Raw genomic sequence first — 25,801 nt, 5'->3', positions numbered from 1 at the left:
AAGGGCTTATTTCGCTTTGCATTTGATACAGAGCAGCTCATAACGCCTCGAATTAGCGTTCAGAAAGCTTTAGGCAAATGAGAGGAAAATAAAATAGTAAAAGAAATTTGAATACCAAGGCGAAACGATAGAGCCCAACGTCTCTAAGAGAGACTGTGAGTCAAAAATTAACGGTTTCTGACGAAAGATAAAAACGAACGTCAGGAACACTGTAAGAAAGACCTTGGATCGTTCGGCGAAAAGTGCAAGTACACAGGAACACACAACCATAGGCTATATTCATATGTGAAGGAAACAACAAACTATGTTCGGAAAACGAAGATTTATTTCTAGAGTCATCCAACACGGTCTTAATCTACGTTTCGAATAAGAAACTAAAATGATCAGATCTCCTTGTAGGTGGAAAAGAACGTGTAAGAGGTCGGGGTCTTTCACGGTAACTTGTAACATGGTCCCTTCAATGATGGTGATCGAAGAAAAATACAGGGACGCTACGATAAAGCTCGATTTCAAGGAAACTGTTGCAGTAACTGATGCTTACTGGGTCGAAATTAGTAAGGAGTAACTCGTTCTACATTGTCACAATATGTTATCAAAGTGATTTATAGAACATACAAGTACTGTAAACAACTCGCTAACTAACAACTTCTTTTTAGTCATGCACCTCACGTTCGCTGCACTTCCGTCAGGTGCTGTTATATCTGTATGTCATACTGCTGATATCTGCCAATGGCAACAAATATTTCGGAACAGAAACGAAATTCTATCTTCAATGATACCTTTAGCAGCCTCTCATACAGCGATCAAACACAATTAACTAAGTATGCACTTACAGATCTTATGTTTAAGTACTATTTGACGTAATACACAATACCGATGTTTCCTTTGTGCTTTGATCCGATTGTGCCGAAATACCTAACCTATGTCGATAAATGTAGAACGATCCACACATTTATAGTGATGTATAAGTTATTCATCATGGTCGCCGACCACGGTAACGACTATCTATCTTCCATTATCAATTAAGTCATTGACTTAGCCTCTTGCACTTTGTACTTTAAGCAGATTTGATCTAATTCATTTGCGTTAAGTGCCAGCGCGTTGAAACATTGCGAATACAGGTAATATTTTTGTGTGTGTTACCAAGACCATGGCGTGATGCAAGCCAGTACTACGTATTTACATTTATATCTACATGCATACTCCAGAAGCCACCATACGGTGCGCGGCGGAAGCTACCCTGTACTATTGGTCATTTCCTTTTCTGTTCCACTCGCAAATAGAACGAGGATAAAACCACTACCTACATACATCTTTTTGAGTCATCAGTCTTCCGACTGGTGTGATGCGGCCCTCTCCGAATTCCTCTCCTGTGCCAACCTCTCCATCTCAAGAGTAGCACTTGCAACCTCAGTCCTAAATTATTTTCTGGATGCATTTTAATCTTTGCCTTCCTCTACAGTTTTTGCCCTCTCTAGCTTTCTCTAGTACCATGGAAATCATTCCTTAATGTCTTACCAGATGTCCAATCATCCTGTCCCTTCTCCTTGTCAGTGTTTTTCATATATTACTCTCCTCTCTGATTCTGTGCAGAAATTTCTCATTCCTTAGCTAATCAGTCCACCTAATTTTCAACATTCGTCTGTAGCACCACATCTCAAACGCTTCGAGTCTGTTCTGTTCCCCACAGTCCATGTTTCACTACTATACAATGCTGTACTCTAAACGTACATTCTCAGAAATTTATTCCTCAAATTAAGACCTATGTTTCATATGAGTAGACTTCTCCTGGCGAGGAATGCCCTTCTTGCCAGTGCTAGTCTCCTTTTGATGTCCTCATTCTTCTCTCCGTCTTTGGTTATTTTGTTATCTAGGTAGCAGAATTCCTTAACTTCATCGACTTCGTGACCACCAATCCCGATGTTAAGTTTCTCGCTGCTCTCATTTCTGCTACTTCTCTTTACTTTCGTCTTTCCTCGATTTACTCTCAATCCATATTCTGTACTCATTAGATTGTTCATCCCATCCAGCAGATCATGTAATTCTTCTTCACGTTCAGTCAGGATAGCAATGTCATCAGAGAATCGTATCATTGATATATTTTCAACTTGAATTTAATTGCTCTCCTGAACCTTATTGGCTCTGAGCACTATGGGACTTAACAGCTATGGTCATCAGTCTCCTAGAACTTAGAACTACTTAAACCTAACTAACCTAAGGACATCACACAACACCCAGTCATCACGAGGCAGAGAAAATCCCTGACCCCGCCGGGAATCGAACCCGGGAACCCGGCACGGGAAGCGAGAACGCTACCGCACGACCGCACGACCACGAGCTGCGGACCTGAACCTTATTACTTATTTCCATCATTGCTTCTTCGATGTACAGATTGAACAGTAGGGGCGAAAGAATACATCCCTGTCTTACACCCTTTTTGATCCGAGCACTTCGTTCTTGGTCGTCCACTCTTATTATTCCTTCTTGGCTCTTGTACATATTGTACGTTACGCGTCTCTCCATATAACTTACCCCTATTTTTTGCCAGAATTTCGAACATCTTACATCATATTACACTGTCTAACGCTTTTTCAACGTCTACAAACCCAGTCAAAATGTTTTGATTTTCCTTTAGTCTTGCTTCCATTATCAACGGCAACGTCAGAACTGTCTCTCGGGTGCCCTCAGCTCTCCTAAGGCCAAACTAATAATCACCTAACACGTCCTCAATTTTCTTTTCCATTCTTCTGTATATTATTCTTGTAAGCAACTTGGATTCATGAGCTGTTAAGCTGATTGTGCGATAATTCTTGCACTTGTGAGCTCTTGCAGTCTTCCGAATTATGTGGATGATATTTTTACGAAAGTCAGATGGTATGTCCTCAGACTCATACATTCTACATGTCAACGTGAATAGTCGTTTTGTTACAACTTCCTCCAACGGTTTTAGAAATTCTGATGGAATGCTATCTATCCCTTCTGCCTTATTCGATCTTAAGTCCTCCAAAGCTCTCTTAAATTCTGATTCTGATACTGCATCCCCTACCTTTTCTAAATCATACCTCTGTATGAGTCCTAATTTCTCGTATCTTATCTTCACGGTCGTTCTGCAAAATGTAAGTTGGCGGCAGTAGAATCGTTCTGCACTCATCTTCAAATGCTAGCGCTCTAAATTGTCTCAGAAGTGTTTCTCGAAATGAACGTCGCCTTCCCTCCATGGGTTCCCATTTGAGTTCCCGAAGCATTTCCGTACTATTTGCGTGTTGTTCGAACCTACCTGCAACAAATATAGCAGCCCGCCTCTGAATTGCTTCTATTTCGTCCTTTAATTCGACCTGGAGCAGATCCCGAACATTCGAGCACTACTCAAGAATGGCTCGCATTAGCGTCCTATTTGCGGCCTCCTTTACAGAGGAACCACACTTCCCTAAAATTCTCCCAATATGCCGCAGTCAACCATTTGCCTTCCCCACCACAGTCCTTACGTGCTAATTCCATTTCATATTACTTTGTAACGTTACGCTAGACATTTGAACGACGTGACTGTGTCAAGCAGGACACTACCATTAACTTATGATTTTCTACATTTAGAGTCAGCTGCCATTCATCACACCAAATAAGTCATCTTGCATCTTCCTATAGTCACTCAACTTAGACACCTTCCCGTACACCATAGCATGATAAGCAAACACCCTGCCTGCCGGATCGTTTATGCATATAGAAAATGATAGCGGTGCTATCACACTTCCCTGGGGCATTTCCGACGGTACACTTGTCTCTGATGAACACTCGTCATCGAGAACAACATATTGGTTCCTATTACACTACTCAAAATGGTTCAAATGGCTCTGAGCACTATGGGACTTAACTTCTGAGGTCATCAGTCCCCCATAACTAGAACTACTTTAACCTAACTAACCTAAGGACATCAAACACATCCATGCTCGAGGTAGGATCCGAACCTGCGACCGTAGCGGTCTCGCGGTTCCAGACTGTAGCGCCTAGAACCGCTCGGCCACTCTGGCCGGCATTACACAACTGGCCATTAAAATTGCTACACCAAGAAGAAATGCAGATGATAAACGGGTATTCATTGGACAAATATATTATACTAGGACTGACATGTGATTACATTTTCACTCATTTTGGGTGTATAGATCCTGAGAAATCAGTGCCCAGAACAACCACCTCTGGCCGTAATAACGGCCTTGATACGCCTGGGCATTCAGTCAAACAGAGCTTGGATGGCGTGTACAGGTACAGCTGCCCATGCAGCTTCAACACGATACCACAGTTCATCAAGAGTAGTGACAGGTGTATTGTGACGAGCCAGTTGCTCGGCCACCATTGACCAGACGTTTGCGATTGGTGAGAGATCTGGAGAATGTGCTCACCAGGGCAACAGTCGAACATTTTCTGTATCCAGAAAGGCCCGTACAGGACCTGCAACATGCGGTCATGCATAATCCTGCTGAAATGTAGGGTTTCGCAAGGACCGAATGAAGGGTAGAGCCACGGGTCGTAACACATCTGAAATGTAACGTCCATTGTTCAGAGTGCCGTCAATGCGACCACGAGGTGTCCGAGACGTATAACCAATGGCAATACCATCACGCCAGTATGTCGATGACGAATACACGCTTCCAACGTGCATTCACCGCGATGTCACCAAACACGGATGCGACCATCATGATGCTGTAAACAGAACCTGGATTCATCCGAAAACATGACGTTTTGCAATTCGTGTACCCAGGTTCGTCGTTGAGTACACCATCGCAGGCGCTCCTGTCTGTGATGCAGCGTCAAGGGTAACCGCAGCCATGGTCTCCGAGCTGATAGTCCATGCTGCTGCAAATGTCGTCGAACTGTTCGTGCAGATGGTTGTTGTCTTGCAAACGTCCCCGTCTGTTGACTCAGGGATTGAGACGTGGCTGTACGATCCGTTACAGTCATGCGGATAAGATGCCTGTCATCTCGACTGCTAGTGATACGAGGCCGTTGGGATCCAGCACGTCGTTCCGTATTACCCTCCTGAACCCACCGATTCCACATTCTGCTAACAGTCATTGGATCTCGACCAACGCGAGCAGCAATGTCGCGATGCGATAAACCGCAATCGCGATAGGCTACAATCCGACCTCTATCAAAGTCGAAAACGTGTTGGTACGCATTTCTCGTCCTTACACGAGGCATCACAACAACGTTTCACCAGGCAACGCCGGTCAACTGCTATTTGTGTACGCGAAATCGGTTGGAAACGTTCCTCATGTCAGCACGTTGTAGGTGTTGCTACCGGTGCCAACTTGTGTGAATGCTCTGAAAAGCTAATCATTTGCATATTACAGCGTCTTCTTCCTGTCGGTTAAATTTCGCGCCTGCAGCACGTCATCTTCGTGGTGTAGCAATTTTAATGGCCAGTAGTGTTCTGAAGTCCTCAAGCTATTTGCGTATCTGGGAGTGTACTCAGTATGCTTGTACCTTCGTTAACAGCCTGCAGGGAGGCGCAATATCAAAGCTTATCGCAAATCTAGAAATATGAAATCTGCCTGTTACCCTTCATCCATAGATCGCAGTATATCATGTGAGAAAAGGGCAAGCTGAGTTTCGCATAAGCGATGCTTTCTAAAACAGTGCTGATTCTCGGAAATAAGCGTTTCGGTGTCTAGGAAATATATTATATTGGAACTTGGAATATGTTCTAGAATTCTGCAGCAAACTGATGTTAAGGATAGCGGTCTGTAATTTTAAGGGTCCGATCTTATATACAGTAGTTACCTGCGATTTTTTCCAATTTGCTTGGGCCTTTGTGTTGGGCGAAAGATTTCAGATAAATTCAACCTAAATAAGTGCCGTGGCGTGCCAGTGCCATAGAATACTCTTTGTAAAACCTAATCGGGATTCCATCCGGACTTGGCGACTTATTTGTCAACTCTTTCAATTGCTTCTCGACGGCAAGGAATATTTATTACTACATCGTCCATACGGAACTCTGTGCGATGGTCACACGACGGTATGTCTGCACGATTCTCCGGGACTCAGTATTCCAGAAGCGCGTGTTTTGAATTCCGACTGTGCTACAGGATTTCTTTGGTATGAATAACACTTGTTGAGAGAATTTGCGATGCTTCTTTCCATAAGATCAAAGCCGATTTCCTGACGCATCTTGAGTCAAGAGAGCTAGTACTTCGTTTAGTGAACGTGATGCTGATGGGACGATAAATTCTATTCATCATCTTCTACGACCTGTGTGTACTGGTTGCAGTGAACTTTTCTCCTGAAATAGTTTTATTCCCCTAGATATTTGTTCCACGATAGATCTCTTTGGACTGCGTGACTTTTATTCAGTTAACAATTAAAATCAATGAGAAAACTGAGAATCCTTTCAAGAACATTTAGTCGTTTTCAGAGGAAATTTGTGGTTTCAGTGGTAGGTAATGCCGAAAACTTGTTACCAATGTGGCCAAATTGTCGAATGCCTGAGAGTGCTACAGATTTTTCCCCCTGTAATTATGCCCTAAAAATACTTGTTCTTGCCAATTTTGTCTAATGCGCACGTTGCGAAAGCAGCCAAAATGCACCAAAGGAACAGCAAGAAATGTGCAAATAACAGACTTTGTCAAGCAAACGCCGTTAGGAAGTAAGCGCTTTTTAGCAACTGAAAGTCACCCCATGTTTCAAGACCTTATTTCATCCTAATCGTTCGTGAAAACTACCATTAGATGGTGACACGTTACCATAGTCTTGTGCACTCTGCCGAAACATTTACGAAGTTAACCTGCTAATGCCAAAAACAAAAAAGTGTCTTTACACCTGTGAAAATAACGGTATTAAATGTAGACTCGGTTGTTGACGTATTAAAGCATAATACAAAAATGCAGAAACAGCGATTTGACAGTGAAGACTCAGTCACTTTGTTGCTTTCCGTTAATTGTAAGCATCGGAGAGTTAAAATCACGATAATCTTGGAACGACACCCTTTGGCTCATCTCATTGAGCCTTCTGAAAGCACATGCGAGCTCCGTAGAAGTCATGCCCCAAACCCCTGCTACATGGAGCTAACCGACATTTCAAAGCGTAGCCTTACGACTAGTTACTGTTTTAAGAGAGAAAAAATCACTAAGTTAGCAGTTCTAAAAAACGCAGACATTCAATATTTCAATGGGTATAGGAAATATTCGAAAGGCTTCCCCATAATTTTAATTCTGTAACTCATAACTGAAAACTAGGTTTTAAAATATCTGTAGAGTTGACTCCGTCTTCGAGCGTTTAACAACGGGACGTGCTAGTTGTTATCTTATACGAGGAGAAAGTGAATTCCCGGAATGAAGAGCACGGCTGCTGGAGCGGTGGCGAGCAGGGTGTGGCGTCCGGCTGGCTTTGACAGACGCTGCTCTGCTCATTTCCTCTGCGTCGCCGCGTGTGCCACACGCCCCCGCATTGCAAGCGATGCGTGGAATTGTCTGACGACTTACCATATTTTGCATCCGCCGTAAGCTTCTTAACTTTGTCGTACTGAAACACAAGTAGAAACGAAATGGTTTTAGTATTGCAGTATTGATACCATCTCTTGGATACCGAAATTACGGCAGCACAAAAAATTGTGACATTTCCATTGTTATTTTGTCTGTGATGGATCTCTCTGCACTGTGTGACTTTAATTCAGTAAATCAAATACTGTAATCAGTGCCAAAATTGTGAATTCCTTCGACAATGTTTAGTTGTTTTCAGAAGCGGCTCGTGTGTTCAACATTAAGGAAGGAAAGTGCACTACATACACAAATAATTTCAGCAAATTAGATAAGACGTAGCACCTAGCCATCAGCTGCACATTGCCTTCCAGCTCGGAAAAATAAATCCGGTTTATATCATTTTTCTCGCTTATTATATGTAGCCATGAGTTAACTGGATGTGTGCTTGCCTGGGAGATTGGGAGAATGTACATGATGGGGTGCGGAAGTATGGACAAGCCTGGGAAACTTAAAATACCCAGATAGTGTCCGATGCCAGGTTAAAGACTGGTGACCATAAATATGAAACATTGTGAGTTTCATCCCCAGTTACCTCCAACCTGTACGTCATTTTCGCAGAAGAGTTAATGGACAACAAGAAAATTTAATTATTAATTACGATAGTAACACGAGATGTACCACGCAAAAAACTTAGTCTTGTTTACCCCTTTAAAATCATTACCGAAATTCTTTATCTTTATTTTACCGTCCGCCTTTTCTTCATTTTTCTAGAGGGACTGAGCAAATAAGAAGGGAGTTACAAAATGAACGCATCGTTTCCTGCAACTGACGCCATAATGGTTCTCCCGTATAAGACAACTGACAGCGGCTTATAAGACACTGCCTGGAATACATTGCTAGTAAGCAAGGAAGACCTAGCGAGGTCGTGCTGTGGTTAGCACAATGGACTCGCATTCGGGAGGACGACGGTTCAAATCGCGTCCGGCCATCGTAGTTTAAGTTTTCCCTGATTTCCCTAAATCGCTTCAGGCAAATACCGGGAAGGTTCTTTTGAAAGGGCACGGCCAACTTCCTTTCCCGTCCTTCCCCCATCCGATGGGACTGATGACCTCGCTGTTTGGCCCCCTTCCCCAACTCACCCAAACAAACAACCAACGAAGACTGAACAACGGTCAGTGGCTATGAGGGAGGCTAGAGTTAAGCATTATATACACTTAATCAATCTAGAACTGATTTGATACCGTCACGCATCTCTTCCTGTGTGTTCTATAATCTTTACATCTCTGCGTACCTACTATACAGCACCGTAAAAAAAATGTGTTATGCGAAAGGAGACAGTCAGAGTGGCAACTAAAATGGATGTTTATTTAGTCGGTGACTGGTTTCGGGCTATGCCCATTTTCAAAGCAACCAATGTTTGCCGAGTAAAATTTCCGCCCAATATAGCAGTAAATAAAGTGGGTGCATATGTATATAGTCCCAACTAATGTTCACTATAAAAAAATTTCCGACAGACGTCGCGAAGGGCTCTGCATGCAATGGGCATTTCCGCTATCCCGCAAAAGGCTACTGCTTGCATTCGCTTACGAAACTACACGCCTTCAGTGGGATAAACAACACAAACTGTACAGCAGCTGACTGGAGGTGTGTAGTGTGGTCCGACGATCGCGATTTTTCGCCTTTTCAAGTAATAAAAGGCACGAGCGCATCGACGGCCCAATGAGACATTTAACCCGCAGGGTGTGTAGTTCAAATCGGAGATGGTTTTGTAAAGTTTTGGGGGTGTTTTTCGTACCACAACTTGAGCTCATTCATTCAGTTTACCGTCAGCATAAACTAAGTTGTTTAGTTCTACGTTCGAGGTAATCAAGTGTTACCTTTTTCTTATAGCTTCATAATGAGCATTTTGTAGATTCCTAGTCCGACGAACATTCAGACACTTCCACTGGACGGTCGAATCATCCCAATTCAATCACACAGAAAATATCTGGGACTTTCTGAAACAGCAGCTGAAACGAAACAAGCAACTTCATAGCAATTTAGTAGCTTTACGACATCTAATTGTCAATGGATGGCTTCGGCTGGATATGGCACTCTTGAAGGAACTTGCGGACTATCTTCCTTGCCGAATTGAGACTATTGTCAAGGTTAGAGACACTGTTCATGGTAACAGGTTGTTTCCTGGGGGTGATTAATTTTTTGTCAGATGTACTTATGAGGGACCAAGATACAACGAGGGCGAGATATGTTGCGCTTGATCTGTCTTTCCTGAATGCCGGTGCTGTTTTCAATCAAGCTATGTAATATTGATAGGAGCTCACGTTCAGGTCAGTTAAATAATTTGCTGCCAGCAATGATTTAGATGCGGAAATGGCTATAGCTATTTTTGTAGAAGTAAAGTTTGCAGTCGTGTCCCTGAGTACGTAGTGAGGCGGCCTTTTTCCCGCGGTGGTTCTCGCGCAGTGCGTCAGAGGGCAATGCCGTAGCCGCTGGGAGCACCGCGCCGCTTTGAGGTGCTGGCCGGCTAATGGCTCCCTTTTCGCGGGGCAGACTTATTTTGCCGGTGCCGGCGCCGTTATAGAAATGGCGCGTTATTGCATTACGACTATCCTTTCAACACCTCTTACGGCACCCGATTTGATTACGGTTAATCTATTGGCTTACTGTATCACAGTCGGTAAACCCGCGTCGCCAAAGGCTGCGCCCGGGAGGAGAGTGTTACGCCGGGAGGAGACAGCCATTCAGTGGCAGACGCGACCTTGCACTTATCGAGTTTTCCTGTGCATGGATGTCTCATCACATGCGGCGAAGCTTTACTGTCTGTCGGTAAGAAATGACATTTTTATTTGACAAAATTCAAAGTAAACATTTTTTCTGGGACTTCTTTGTATACAATGTATGAGAGAGCCGACTTTCCTAAATAATCTGGCGAATCTTCTGAAAGATTTTAGATGCCTACGATCTAACCTTTGTCGTTTTCATGGTCCTCTGCCATCTAAAAACATATCTACCGACAACAGAATTTAATGAACGGCAATTTCGAAAGGGGAAAGAAACAAGCGCCTCGTAATATTTTATTGCTTTAGTGATTTTGTATGTCCGGTGACGAATTTCAAAGTGCATCTACCGCAAGGACCGAAGAGTAGTTCGTTAACAAAAGCCCCACAATTAATCTCTATATACACACATCAAAAAACGTTTTGCATCACCTCGGTTCCGAGAGTTCCGGGACCTGTACAGACAATTGGAACAGAGATCAACATAAACATCACTTCCGCCCTTTTTAATGCTCATGAAAACCACACGTTGCGCGTTGTACCACTATACAGCGAGACCTTCAGAGGTGGTGGTCGAGATTTCTGTGCACACCGGTACCTCTAATACCCAGTAGCACGTCCTCTTGCACTGATGCGTGCTTGTATTCGTTGTGGCATACTATCCACAGGTTCATCAAGGCACTGTTGGTCCAGATTGTCCCACTTCTCAACGGCGATTCGGCGTAGATCCCTCAGAGTGGTTGGTGGGTCACGTCGTCCATAAACAGCCCTATTCAATCTAACCTAGGCATGTCCGATAGGGTTCACGTCTGGAGAACATGCTGGCCACTCTAGTAGAGTGATGTCGTTCTCCTGATGGAAGTCATTCACAAGATGTGCACGATGGGGGCGCGAATTGTCGTCCATGAAGACGAATGCCTCGCCAATATGCTGCCGATATGGTTGCACTACCGATCGGAGGATGGCATTCACGTATCGTACAGCCGTTACAGTGCCTTTTATGACCACCAGCGGCGTACGTCGGCCCCACATAATGCCACCCCAAAATATCATCTTTGGGCGGGTTTAGTGACGTCTGTGAACAGTCGAAGGGACTGTGTCTCTGGTACAATACCCACAGTCAACGTCTATCTTCAGGAGTTCTGGGAACCCGGGTGATGCAAAACTGCACTCGCTGGACAGTGTGTCTAAAGCGTTCAGCCTGACCGGGTTGCCTCCAAACACGTCTCTGACGATTGTCTGGTTGAAGGCATTTGCAATACTCATCGGAGAACAGAAGGTGATGCCATTCCGGAGCGGTCCATTCGGCATGTTGTTGGGCCCATCTGTACCTCGCTGTACGGTGTCGTGGTTGCAAAGATGGACCTCGTCATAGACTTCGGGAGTGAAGTTACGCACCATGACTTCTTTGAGTCTTAACACGACGTCCTGCGGCTGCACGAAAAGCATTATTCAACATGGTGGCGTTGCTGTCAGGATTTCTCCGAGCCATAATCCGTAGGTGGCGGTCATCCACTGCAGTAGTAGCACTTGGGCGACCTGAGCAAGGCATGTCATTGACAGTTCCTATCTCTCTGTATCTCCTCCATGTCCGAACAACATCGCTTTCGTTCACTCCGAGACGCCTGGACCCTTCCCTTGTTGAGAGCCCTTCCTGGCACAACGTAACAATGCGGACGCGATCGAACCGAGGTATTGACCGTCTAGGCATGGTTGAACTACAGACAACAAGAGCTGTGTACCTCCTTCCTGGTGGAATGACTGAAACTGATCGGCTGTCGGACCCCCTCCGTCTAACAGGCGCTGCTCATGAATGGTTGTTTACATCTGTGGGCGGGTTTAGTGACATCTGAACAGTCAAAGGGACTGTGTCTGTGATACAATACCCACAGTCAACGTCTATCTTCAGGAGTTCTGGGAACCCGGGTGATGCAAAACTTTTTTTGATGTGTGTATAAATGGCAACGTCCTGACTGACTGACTCACTCATTCATTCATTCATCATCGCCCAACCCAAACCGGTAAAGACAGAGACTTTAAACTTGGAGAGGGTGTGGATCGTATATTGTAGGCATCGTTTACGAAGGAATTGCTCGAAATTCCACTCCTATGGGGGGTGAAATAGGAGATGAAAGGCGTTTTGAAAGTATGTCTCTATTAAGACAGTTTTGAAGCTAGAACTACGAAAACCGATTTTGGTTGCTCAGAAATAAAGAAATTCAACCACTAATGGGTAAAATAGCGGGTGAAAATTTTTTTGAAAGAAATTAATCATTATTGAAGAATTACTAAACCATTTTTAACGCTGCATCTATGAAAACTGGTATCTGAATTATCAATTAGAAATTAAAAAAAAAGTACGAATTGAAATTTAATCCTCAAGGGGGTGATACATTGGACGAAATTTTTAAAGAAAGTACTTCATTACATTAAAAAATTTAAAGCTAAATCTATAAAACTGGTATTTCAGTTGGAGGATGAAAGTTTCTCTGGAAATATCACAACAAGAACGCAAAAGGGATGATTAACAAAAACCTTAAGACTCTAGCTACTAGAATCGCTTACTGGTCAGAACTACACTCGGAAAAACCACACTTCTACGGCATTAATTAGCGTAAAAAATTTGGAAGGTGTTGCTATTTGTGGACAACATAAAAAGAATCGCTGCACGCCATACAGTCTACGCGAGTGAAGCAACGGGCGCTAAGCTTTTGTCAGAGCCTACACTGAGCTGCGCTGAGCTGGGAGAAGCAAAGCAGTAGTTTAAAAATAAGACTTCATTATTTTGAAAACTGTCCCCTCACATAAAATGTAAGTAACAACACGCATAGCGTTTAAGAGACAATTTTTCTTTTTACATTCGTTGATTTTTATCGCAAAATATGTCATAATAACGTGTTTATAGATGAAAACTCTTATTTGTAATATGAGAATGGTTTCTTAAATTTTTAATGCCAATTGAATTTATTTATGATTATGAGATTCCAAACCTGATCACTGAATTTACAATATATAATTTTTAAAAGAGATGAGTTGGTGGTTTCTTTCACCTATATTACATGTTTTACATGCCCAAGGTGTGCCTGATCAGAATACGTCCCAGTGGTTATGTTGGCTGTATCAAGATGAAATACGTGATAATAAATTAAAAATAAGCAATGTTTTCTTTCTTATTGAAAGATATATGGTAAAACGTGCACAACGGAAGGGAGAAAACCTTTTTCGATGGGGTTTAATGGCTCGTCATTGTGGAGCAATAACAAAATAATTTTAAAAAATGAGGGACTGAAAATAGATAACATCGTATTTCTATTTATATGAACACCACTTATCCTCACAGGGCCAAATTCTTACGGGTCGAAGGATACGAGTATTACTGCATTATTTTGTACACAAAATATAACAAAATCTACGAACTATTAAAAAGTGCTCATTTTCTTTTTAATTTGATATGAACTATCCGCAACTGTCCAACATTTCGTTATTTCGTGCTCTGCCACATTAAAGAAACTTAATTCTAAAGAACTTCTCGCGTATTTTCCTGAAGTGGTTGCTGCTCTCGAATCGTTAATGTGCAAACATGTTCGGTAGGATATAAATTTGAGAATTTTTCGGAATTTTCCAATGTCGATACTTCTGGGTGTCACTGTCCGGCCAATTCTTGGCTATTTTCGAAGTGTGCTCGCTGCTGTTATAGAACACGAAATAGATGATACGCATCTCTTCGGCTAGATAAAGGAATCGAACAGTTGACAGCGGACATTATTCTCAAACGACAGTGCGTTCTTCCGTGTGCATCCTGGGTGAAACCCCAGTCAATTCTGTTACTGCGGCTGCAGTCAAACTCCAGTCATAAGCTTATCCTTTCACTCGGTGTTAAGGCAACAATCAGACTTGAACAGAAGAGAGTGTCTATTGGGTTTCCAAGACAGTCTACCATTCACATCCGAACATAAATCCTTCTGGACCATAACAGTCCTTGGCGTTTTTTGGCAGTTGAGGGGTACTGGGAATAGAGTGCGGTGTACTGGTCCGTTTTCTTTCATGTTACTCTTGCAATTTTGCAGTGATGGAAGCCAGCAGAATGAAGACGTCGGCGGAGAGTATGCGCACAAATTGAGGGTTCGTACAGCTTTTGTAGCTGACATGATTGGATTATCGATACTGACATTTAAAATTGTTTGAATTTTGCCGGTAATAATTGCTTTAAGTCTTCCATCATTTTGGCGAGTACGAAGACCTCCTTCGCCTTTCTTTTGATATGCGACTACCCACAGTTTCTCAGAGCCCGTTGCTTCTGCCATATGAGCAGTCTGGTGGCCACGATCACATACACAGGGTATTCGGAAATTCCCGTTACAAACTGCTAGGATTTGTAGAGGAGAGTGCGTACATAATATTTTGAATAGTAACCCAGGTCCGGAAACAAACAATTTCCTTTCTACGTCGATTTTAATTCAAATGTGCAACGTCTCCACGTCTGCTGAGGGAAAGAGAAAAGTCTAAGAATGCCTGTCCTGGTATGCAACAGGGTAGACAGGACGACGTGTACTGCTTCTTGTGGGGTCGTATGGAAAGTGTAATTTACGAGGCTCGTGTAGAGACAGAGGAAGATCTGCTGGCAGGAATTGTGGCCGCTGCACTATAAACTGAAAAAACACAAGGTGAGATGGAGGGTGTGTAGCAGAACATGCTTCGTAGGTACGATGTTGTAACAACATTGGTGGTCGCCACTGCGAACCGATGTAATGCATCAGTACTGTTCTGAATGTACAGTATGTCGGTTTTCTTCTCTGGAATAACGTAAACACGCAATGTTCCAGTGTTAATAAAAATAAATATGATTAAGTGATAAATAGATGTCGTTACGTTTCTTTTCGAATTGTTACCTGATAACTGAGCTGCGTCATGCCTAGTTCAATTCCTCAAGTAGCAGTGGATGAGTTCAACATCTGCACTGGAACAGTCTTAGAACATGACATGGGTTTCTATTCAAAATATTATGTTTTCACCTCCCTCTGCAAGTCTAGGAGTCTACAAATGAAATTTCCAAACATCCTGTATACAGACAATGCTGCTACCAGTTGTCTCACGAATATAATACACGGCCCGGAGAGATTTCATTCCCCGTTTTTATTCCCCCTTCTTTAGACAGCGGTTGACACACCTCGCAATGGATACGAAATGTCTCGCTGCAATGTCGCTAGTGGCAGTCACACCTCCAGACATTTGTCGCGGAAGATTCATAAGAGGTGGCTGCATATGTCTACAAGCAATTTAATTTTTCTCTAGGTGTCAAATTATCACTTACTATATTTCTGGGTTGGTTGAGAAGGAAAAAAAAGAAACTTTTTATGAGACGAAAGTCTCGTAGATACGCAATTGCAGACATACGGACTTGTAAATGATGTGCTGAGGTAAATGCATGTGGTCTACTGCACACCGTTTTATGTTTAAACTGCCTCCACGCACACGAGCGCACCACTGGCAGCTAACTTTTAATGACTCCCTAACGCTCTCAAAATGGCTTGGCGTTTTGCGAGAAATTTCTACAATTTCAAAAAGCAAGCAACCAGCTCTTCTGCATTCATATCCAAACACATAAAGAAATTCACAGGCCTAAAATCGGGTCATTATTGTGATCAAAACACTGACCAATCGCCGTAAATCAGACAACGATATAAATTATCATTTTGGTATACTCTAATACGAACACGAAAGTGTACAGTTGTCATAATGCTTTACTAAACGACAACTTAGTTTTATCTAATTTATGGCAACGCTGCGCGAGAAATAAAAGAAAAATTTCTCCATGGAATGTGAAGAGGATCAAGTTTGCTTAAAACCTGTCCTGATAGCCTCTTATACGAGTTCCGTGGCGAGTTTCGGAGTTTAACTCATGGCTAGCTTGACCATCATCTGCATACTTAAAATCTGTCATTGCAAGCTTCTGAAGTAGTTCACGCGTTAGGAAATCACTGGCTGGCGAATTTTGCTTCTTCTACAACTTTCATGAGTTAACTCTCGTTTCTTGTAAGATGTTTCACACCAGACGTGGACGTGGACGCCACGCTCACGCCGTGGTCGTCACATGGAATCTGTTTCATTAGGATAAATGTCTTCGACATACGATATGAAAAGGGAATCTCATCATTGGATAAACCATCCTCTGTACTTGTTCCTTCTCTCGGCTATTGCTTCTTCTCTTGCACCAGATACGTGGTTAAGGGCTTCACAGAAAGTATCCAGCTACTCAGAAGCCTTTACAAACATAAGATTTCTTGTGAACACAGTGCAAACAGTGACGCGGGCATTCCTAAAGACTCCGGCAAAACTGTTAGTCGTGAATAATCCGCCACAACATCGGCGGGATCCAGCTGGCCTGTATAGTTCGACGGTCGGAGAACGAACTAAAGCTCGTTTGTTCAAGTGGTCGAACTGGGGAGCGCGCAGATGCGGTTGAGCGTGTGAGGTGAGGCGACCTTCTGCGGTCTGAAACTCCGCGATTTAGATGGTAACCAACGGCTGTTTACGGAGAAATTCTTACTTTTGTGTTGCTTGAAGCTGAAGATGGAAGTTTAGGTGGAAGTTATGCACTTGTTCGCCCAATTACCTTCTCGCTATCACTCATTATCGCAAATTTCTCAGTTTCCCTCAATTTTCCAGCAAGAAATATTATGCTTTCCGAGTTGAGGATTCACCCCACAGAAACCACACCACCACAACTCACTATATATAAACCAAGGCTACTGTCATAACGAACAACAGCAAAGAAACAGCAATTCACCGGTCACTTTTATGTCTGCATATGAAGATTTTTCGTAATTTGCATTTTTGTAATTGTGTTAAAATAAAAAATAATGCTATGTGATTAAATGCACATTTTTCATCCCCATATAGAACCTTGTAAATGGCTTCACATGTTTCAGGTATAATTTTCCCAAGGGCCTGAGGTAATACAATAGTGTTAAACTTCATGTTATCCAAATCTCTTCCTCATAGATACGAACCTTATTACTGCTATAAGTCGTACTCGAGGAGGGACTGCGTTTCTTATCGTATTATTTCTCTCAGTTAATAGTACCACCAATGACAAGTTTAAGGTGCGTACTTCCGTCCTTTTTAAGGTGGGGTAAATCCGGTACAAACCACTAAAGGCAGTGTGCATGTTGTATTAGTTTCTTTATAATCACAGCTGCGTGCGGGTCTGGTGCAAGTTGGTCGGATATTACGCAAATTGTAGTCGACGTGAGTGCAGGTTTCCTTCTGCCACAGTATTTCCTTGTGTTCATGTATCGTATATTAAATTGATTTCAAATGCTTAAATCAGCCATTCTTTGTACAAAAAAGTTATAAGCGTTACTGTAGCAGAGAGTAAGACTTTCTTTCGGCCGTAGTAGCCTTGCGGTAGGTATCGCGTGTCTGACGCTTGGGGGAGCTGCAGCCCAGCAATCCGGTGGAGATGCCTTATTGCCATCAGATTTTACAAGTGATCTGAAAACATTCCATGCTATTCAAAAGAAACCGCTGTCATCTCATGATTTTATAAATACACTAGTTATTTTATTTCTTACATTTACGTCATTGTGGCAGTATACCATTCTATTATTTACAGAAATGTACAAATATTTATGACATGCCTACTCAATACAAATGGAAGTGCACTGCCAAGAGAGGTCAGAGGACAGAGGAAAATTCAAGAGAAGCTTTAGGAAGGTTGAAAGCAAAGAAAATACTATTCGGGGAAGCAGAAAGGCATTATAGTATTCCGGCACGAACCTTAAAACGAGGAATGGAGTCCGGCAATTTGGAAAACGGCGCACTGGGTCCAACAGCTACAACTATTTCAATAATTACCTAAGTCTAATTAATAACCGTAATACTTTTAAATTAAATTTAATCAAAATAAATATTAATAATATTTTTAAAAAATATTATCTGCTATGACCAATTTATTTCCATTTCCTTTCACAAACTTAGGTTCATTTGGACCATGAAATGAGAAGAAATTGGCTGGCCATATTAAGGCTGTTGCAGCAGCTGGGTTTGCGACTCACAGGTTGACGGCAAGACGGGTTGCATACAGAATGGCAAAGAAAATGAGACTACCAAACAAATTCATCAACGAATCTAAAACTGCGGGTTATGACTGGTTAAATTCTTTCCCACGTAAAAATCCAGAGCTGAGTATACGCAAGTCTGAGGGTCTTTCCTAGAAAGACCGGCGGGAATAAGTAAGGAAATTGTTGCTAATTATTTTGAAGTATTGGCAGAAGTACGAAAGGAAAGTGATTTATTTTTAACATGGATGACTCCGGAATGTCGGCAAACAACCAACTTGATTCTGTGATAATGGAGAAAGGTACCAAATCTGTTCCTGTACTAACATCAGAAGAGAAATGCGAAAATGTGACTGTTCTGGGTTGTAATGCTGCAGGCCAGTTTATGCCTCCTGTCTGATATTTAAGGGGGTAAATAAGAAAGCGAAGTATGCTAATGGCTTGCCTCCAAGTTCCGACGTTTACATGAACCGAAAGTCATCGTACATTAGTACAGACTTGTTTTACATGTGGTTCACTGATCATTTCCTGAAACACAAGCCATCGGGACACGCCTTTCACAGCAATTCTTAACGTAGTTGCTTCAGACAGCTGTTGGCAACGGTGTGGTAATGATCTGCCTACTTAACCACTGCACTCATCCCTTGCTGCCTCTGGACGCGTCATTTTTCGGGCCCCTAAAAGCATATTTCTGAAAGAAGCTTCAGCATGGGTTGCACAAAACAAAGGAAAATCACTCAGTTTTAAATGGGTCGACTAGTTGGTGCAGCTTGGAGTAAAGCCGCGTCTGTAGGAACAGCGCTTAGTGTCTTTGAAGCCATGGACATTTATCTCTGTAACCCAAACCGAGTACCTGAACACTTCTCAATGTCACACACAAATGAATCACCACCATCAGCGTCAATACAACAACTTCCAGTTCTATGGATCCCTCACTTTCCTGCTGGTTCTTCCCAGAACTCTTCACAACCTTCCACTTCTAGTACGTCACCTGATAAAATGACATCAACGAAACTTCTCCGGAAAATATACCCGATACCAAAACTGCCCAAATGAACGTAAGACGAAAGCTCAATCCGAACCACTTTCTGACGGATCCTACAAGCAGAGAAGCGTGAAAAACAAAGGCAAAACGAAATTAAGGAAAGAAAACAAAAGGAAAAGGTGAAAACAGTATCATCCGTCACTGCACGAGGCAGGACACGACCAGGTAAGAGAACTATCGCAGGAACTGGAAAGTATACAATAAATTCAGAAACCAACCGCTGCTGTGAATGTTGGGAAAATTATTTCCTAACCACATAAAAAGATGACTGGATCCAGTCTGTAAATTGCAACCAGTGGCTTCACAAAACATGCTAGAGAACAAAGCCTCAAAAAACAATCTATGTAAATTAATACCTTGTACGCTGTAAGAGGAAATTAAAATATTACGTAAATTAATATTGTAAATTATGATTCAATTCGTGTTACTACTCTGTTGTATGCACATAATTTCCTTGTTGTATGTTACAACGCTCAGTTTTATAAATGTTGAAGAAATCGGCTTAAACTTCATTTTTTTTATTAATTATTTTGCTGCGGCATCTCTCCCGAGAAGCATTGGCATCTGTACCGGGTTTCACGGAGAGTCGCCGCTCATGAAAAAATTCCTTTGTTCCGTCTTTTCTCAGTACAACATTAGGTGTGCAAACAGAAAATTGTGATATTGAAATCTTATGCTTTTGTTATTAACTACTGCAATTTTTTATTTTGTTAACAACTTTTACAAATTTCTTCTGTCTCAAATAACGAAGAATTAAAATTGGCTGCGGCAGAAGGAGCATTTGTCTACCACAATGTGCGTCACAGTCACAGCTATAGTTCCATTGACTGCATATCTGGGCCTTTCTTTCTTTCTTTCTCTCTTCTCTCAAACGGCGCAGGAGGGTGCAATAGTATGAAACATTGATAGTTATGCCCTTTTGCATGTAATCCATCATTATTGTCCTTCCGCATCACGGAAGACCGATACCATCACCTTTCCGGCTGATTTTTGCACCTGGGATTTTTTTTTTTTTTGGGGATAGGGGATGAAGGATGTTTCCATTGCTGAGATTGTTGTTTTGTCTCAGGATCAAAGTGGTGAACCCACGTTTCGTCCATTGTCACATACCTTGCAAGAAAGCCTACTTCGTCCGCTTCAAATTGGCGGACGATTTCCTCACAGCACTGCACACGCTCCCGTCTCTGAGTTGCCTTCAAGTCTTTCGGGACCCACCGAGATGAAACTTTCCAATTCCCAAAACATCCACAACAATGTCATGAGCACGCCCATGGGAGATTCCAAACGTGGTTTCAATGTGCTGCAACTTTGTTCGACGATCCTGCAAAATCGTATCGTGAACTGCAGTTTCTTCCACGTTTGAAGCCGGACACCCAATTTTTCACTGTTGCATAAGAAGGAGCACAGTCCTTAAGTGTATTCCGCATGTCCTCCACTATTTCCTTGGACATCATTCCCTTCAAATGAAGATATTCAATCACATCACAGTTCTTAATTTTCTCGATATTCGTAATTTTGCTTACGCTACGATATCCAATGCATCCAAGGGCAAAACTAAGCTTGGGCCGCGAAATTTGACTTGCATACCCACGAAGGGTCACCATAAAAGGTGGTGTTTGTCCGAGACATTACGGTAATATGTCGGGCTGGAAATTTTCCGATCACCCCTCGTACACGTAGCATACTGGAATAATAGGGGGCGACAAAACTGTGTACTATCAAATGAGGAATTAGGATACATTAACGACGTAAAAGAAAGTCTTTTGTAGCAATGCCGAACGCGTTCTACTACATCTACATTGATACTCTGCAAATTACATTTAAGTGCTTGGCAGGGGGTTCATCGAACCACCTTTACAATTTATAGCGCGCGGAAAGAACGAAAGCCTATAGCTTTTCGTACGAGCTCTGATTTCCCATATTTTATCGTGGTGATCGTTTCTCCCTGTATCAACAAAATATTTTCGCATTCAGAGGAGAAAGTTGGTGATTGGAATTCCGTCAGAAGATTCCGTCGCAACGAAAACCGCCTTTGTTTTAATGATGTCCAGCCCAAATCCTGTATCATTTCAGTGACACTCTCTTCAATATTTCGCGATAATACAAAACGTGTAGCCCTTCTTTGAACTTTTTCGATGTACTCTGTCAGTGTCGGCCGTGGTGGTCGAGCGGTTCTAGGCGCTTCAGTCCGGAACCGCGCGACTGCTACGGACGCAGGTTCGAATCCTACTTCGGGCATGGATGTGTGTGATGTCCTTAGGTTAGTTAGATTTAAGTAGTTCTAAGTTCTAGGGGATTGATGACCTCAAATGTTAAGTCCCATAGTGCTCAGAGCCAACTCAGTCAGTTCTATCTGGTAAGGATCCCACACCGCGCACCAATATTCTAAAAGAGGACGGACAACCATAGGGTAGCAGTCTCCTTAGTAGCTCTGTTACATTTTCTAAGTGTCCTGCCAATAAAACGCAGTCTTTGGTTAGCCTTCCCCATAACATTTTCTGTGTGTTCCTTCGAATTTAGGTTATTCGTAATTGTAATTTCTAGGTATTTAGTTGAATTTACGTCCTTTAGATTCGATTCATTTATAAGGTAACCGAAGTTTAACGGATAACTTTTAGCACTCGTGTGGATGACCTCACACTTTTCGTTTTTTAGGGTCAACTGCCAATTTTCGCACCATTCAGATATTTTTTTCTAAATCGTTTTGCAATTTGTTTTGATCTTCTGATGACTTTACTAGTCGATAAACGACAGCGTCATCTGCAAACAACCTAAGGTTAATTGTTAACTGACCCTAACAAGTAGTAATACTGACGACACTCGAGAGAAAAGTAAACGTCATGGTTACATGAAGCTCTGTTCTTACGGCAGTGTGTCCGCCTCTGTAGCTGAGCGATCAGCGCGACAGACTTCCATGTGGAGGACGTGGGTTCGATGCCGGTACTGCCAGGTAGTTTTCCTTGGTGGGAAGACTGGAGCAGTGTGCACTCAGCCTCGTGATACCACCTGAGGAGCCGAGTAATAGCCGCTCCAGGTTACGAAAAGTGACAACGTCGGGAGAGCATGCTGACTCGACACCCCTCCATATCGCATCCAGTGACGCAGCTGGCGGAGGATGACACGGAGGTCGGCCAGTGGACGGAGTTATCGACAGTGTCATCAAGGAGACTACCAAAGCAACATTTGGTTGCGTAAATCACAATTTCCCTTTAAGTAAATTACGGTGTAACAGGAATGTGTCAATAGTAAAGAGACACGTATTAAGCAATCAGGCATCATCCGATTGGGAACCAATGACATGTGGTGCCCCCAAGATTCCATCTTAAGGCCCTTACTTTTTCTTGCATATATCAATGACGTTTCATCGATAACATTACCAGATTCCTAGTATGTTTTTTTTTCAGATGATACAAACATTGCAATAAATAGTAAATCAAGTATAGCCTTAGAACGGTCGACTAATGAAATTTTCATCGGCATCAAAAAATGGTTCTCAGTTAATTCTGCCATTAAACTTTGAAAAAACATACTATATGTAGTTCAGCACTTGTAAAAGGTTTCCTGGGAGTATATGCCTAAAATATGACGACAAACAGAGAGAAGACGTTGACCGTGTTAAGTTATTGGGGTTACAGCTTGATAATAAATTTAACTTCGAGGAGTGTACCACAAAACTGCTGAATCGTCTAAACAAATCTCTATTTGCTATGTGAATGATGTCACGCATAGATGGTATAAAAATAAAAAAAAGATAACATCCTATACTTAATTTCATTCCATAATATCATACGGGATTATTTTCTGGGCGAAATTAGTCAACGGAAAATAATTATGGGTCTCTGTATGCCCCAAGATGGAGATCTCCAAAGTATTCCATTCGTCGCGCCGATAAGTGCTCTCTCCATCACATGCTCACATGTATAAATGCGCAATAAGAAAACGAGAGGTTAGAGATTTTAGTCTGTACACGAGTGCAATAGTTGACCAAAGCTATTGAAATGCAACAGATTTAATGGATAATCGTTTCCTCTTGGAGAGATAGAGTATGCTGACAGAAACATCTACACTCCTGGAAATTGAAATAAGAACACCGTGAATTCATTGTCCCAGGAAGGGGAAACTTTATTGACACATTCCTGGGGTCAGATACATCACATGATCACACTGACAGAACCACAGGCACATAGACACAGGCAACAGAGCATGCACAATGTCGGCACTAGTACAGTGTATATCCACCTTTCGCAGCAATGCAGGCTGCTATTCTCCCATGGAGATGATCGTAGAGATGCTGGATGTAGTCCTGTGGAACGGCTTGCCATGCCATTTCCACCTGGCGCCTCAGTTGGACCAGCGTTCGTGCTGGACGTGCAGACCGCGTGAGACGACACTTCATCCAGTCCCAAACATGCTCAATGGGGGACAGATCCGGAGATCTTGCTGGCCAGGGTAGTTGACTTACACCTTCTAGAGCACGTTGGGTGGCACGGGATACATGCGGACGTGCATTGTCCTGTTGGAACAGCAAGTTCCCTTGCCGGTCTAGGAATGGTAGAACGATGGGTTCGATGACGGTTTGGATGTACCGTGCACTATTCAGTGTGCCCTCGACGATCACTAGTGGTGTACGGCCAGTGTAGGAGATCGCTCCCCACACCATGATGCCGGGTGTTGGCCCTGTGTGCCTCGGTCGTATGCAGTCCTGATTGTGGCGCTCACCTGCACGGCGCCAAACACGCATACGACCATCATTGGCACCAAGGCAGAAGCGACTCTCATCGCTGAAGACGACACGTCTCCATTCGTCCCTCCATTCACGCCTGTCGCGACACCACTGGAGGCGGGCTGCACGATGTTGGGGCGTGAGCGGAAGACGGCCTAACGGTGTGCGGGACCATAGCCCAGCTTCATGGAGACGGTTGCGAATGGTCCTCGCCGATACCCCAGGAGCAACAGTGTCCCTAATTTGCTGGGAAGTGGCGGTGCGGTCCCCTACGGCACTGCGTAGGATCCTACGGTCTTGGCGTGCATCCGTGCGTCGCTGCGGTCCGGTCCCAGGTCGACGGGCACGTGCACCTTCCGCCGACCACTGGCGACAACATCGATGTACTGTGGAGACCTCACGCCCCACGTGTTGAGCAATTCGGCGGTACGTCCACCCGGCCTCCCGCATGCCCACTATACGCCCTCGCTCAAAGTCCGTCAACTGCACATACGGTTCACGTCCACGCTGTCGCGGCATGCTACCAGTGTTAAAGACTGCGATGGAGCTCCGTATGCCACGGCAAACTGGCTGACACTGACGGCGGCGGTGCACAAATGCTGCGCAGCTAGCGCCATTCGACGGCCAACACCGCGGTTCCTGGTGTGTCCGCTGTGCCGTGCGTGTGATCATTGCTTGTACAGCCCTCTCGCAGTGTCCGGAGCAAGTATGGTGGGTCTGACACACCGGTGTCAATGTGTTCTTTTTTCCATTTCCAGGAGTGTATTTGCAGCAAGAAACCTCACCTCTGAAATTGGATCTTCAATCCATATTTCGCTTCGGTGACAACTGTTTGTATGCTAAATTAAGTAGTTGCGTGATATAAAAAGCCTCCTTTTTTATTGTTTACAGTTTGAGGGTGCTTGTCGCTCACTGTGTACATTGCTGTACACAAACTGCTCATGCCTTTTGGCACCATACTGTATGAAATACTGTTTACTGCAAGGTATGTCAGTAAGCATATGAGTACCTGTAATATGGACATACATCCTATTTGTACACATTATTGCAATACATGCACTGTGTAATTTTTAGGTGTGTGGTTTGCGAAGGGGCGTGGCAGCCTGAAACCGGTAACCACTACAGCTGAATTTGCAACTGAGACGGATAAAATAAACTATCTGATTTCCTCAGTGCTATATAGTTGCGGACCTACTATCCCGTGACAGCATATCTCGAATAATCAAGTACTCAATTCTGTTTGTGGTATGTTGAGCAAGTAGTTGAAGCTGGGAGCCAGGGGTGAGACAGTATGTTTGTGGGTGGTAGTGAACAGAGAGTAATCAAAATGAGAGTCGTCAGGAACAGGTAGTGAGGTTAGTGAGTCCATGGAATGCTTTCCAGCACTTTAAAAAGTTTATGGGGAGTGTAGACCCGTGTCTGGTGCACATCTGGCGCCAGTCCGGCCTTTTTTGTATTTAATACATTCCTGACGTGTCTCTATTTTTGCCAGTGGAATGTGAGTTATCCTGCTCATGAAGTCGCAGGAAGGTGCAACATATGAGATGGGATTCTGGAAGGAGGAGTGAGTCTTGTGCAGGGAGGGTGTCACAGTGAGAATATAAGGTCTTGGTAGGAATGTGGTTGGATATAGCGCCTGACAAGGTCTGCTGCAGGAAGGATGCAGTAAGAGGGATACCGTCTGATTATTGGAAGGCCAGGAGGCAGCTTCCAATCTGGGTTTCTAT

General features: G+C 43.2%; 1 protein-coding gene across 3 annotated transcripts in view; it reads right to left on the bottom strand.

The window, feature by feature from the left end:
- The window catches only part of LOC124776623 (COMM domain-containing protein 4), a 555,896-nt gene that overhangs the window by 14,453 nt on the left and 515,642 nt on the right, over window positions 1-25,801 (bottom strand). For all 3 annotated transcript variants that reach the window (XM_047251722.1, XM_047251716.1, XM_047251728.1), the window contains exon 8: window positions 7,473-7,512. In XM_047251722.1, the coding sequence (XP_047107678.1) occupies window positions 7,473-7,512 (40 nt within the window). The remainder of the gene's footprint in view (window positions 1-7,472; window positions 7,513-25,801) is intronic.

Source organism: Schistocerca piceifrons, chromosome 1 (genome assembly GCF_021461385.2).
Source record: "Schistocerca piceifrons isolate TAMUIC-IGC-003096 chromosome 1, iqSchPice1.1, whole genome shotgun sequence".
In the NCBI taxonomy this organism is placed as follows: Eukaryota; Metazoa; Arthropoda; class Insecta; order Orthoptera; family Acrididae; genus Schistocerca; species Schistocerca piceifrons.
Note: the sequence above shows the minus strand (reverse complement) of the source record. Positions and strands in the feature narration are given on the sequence as shown.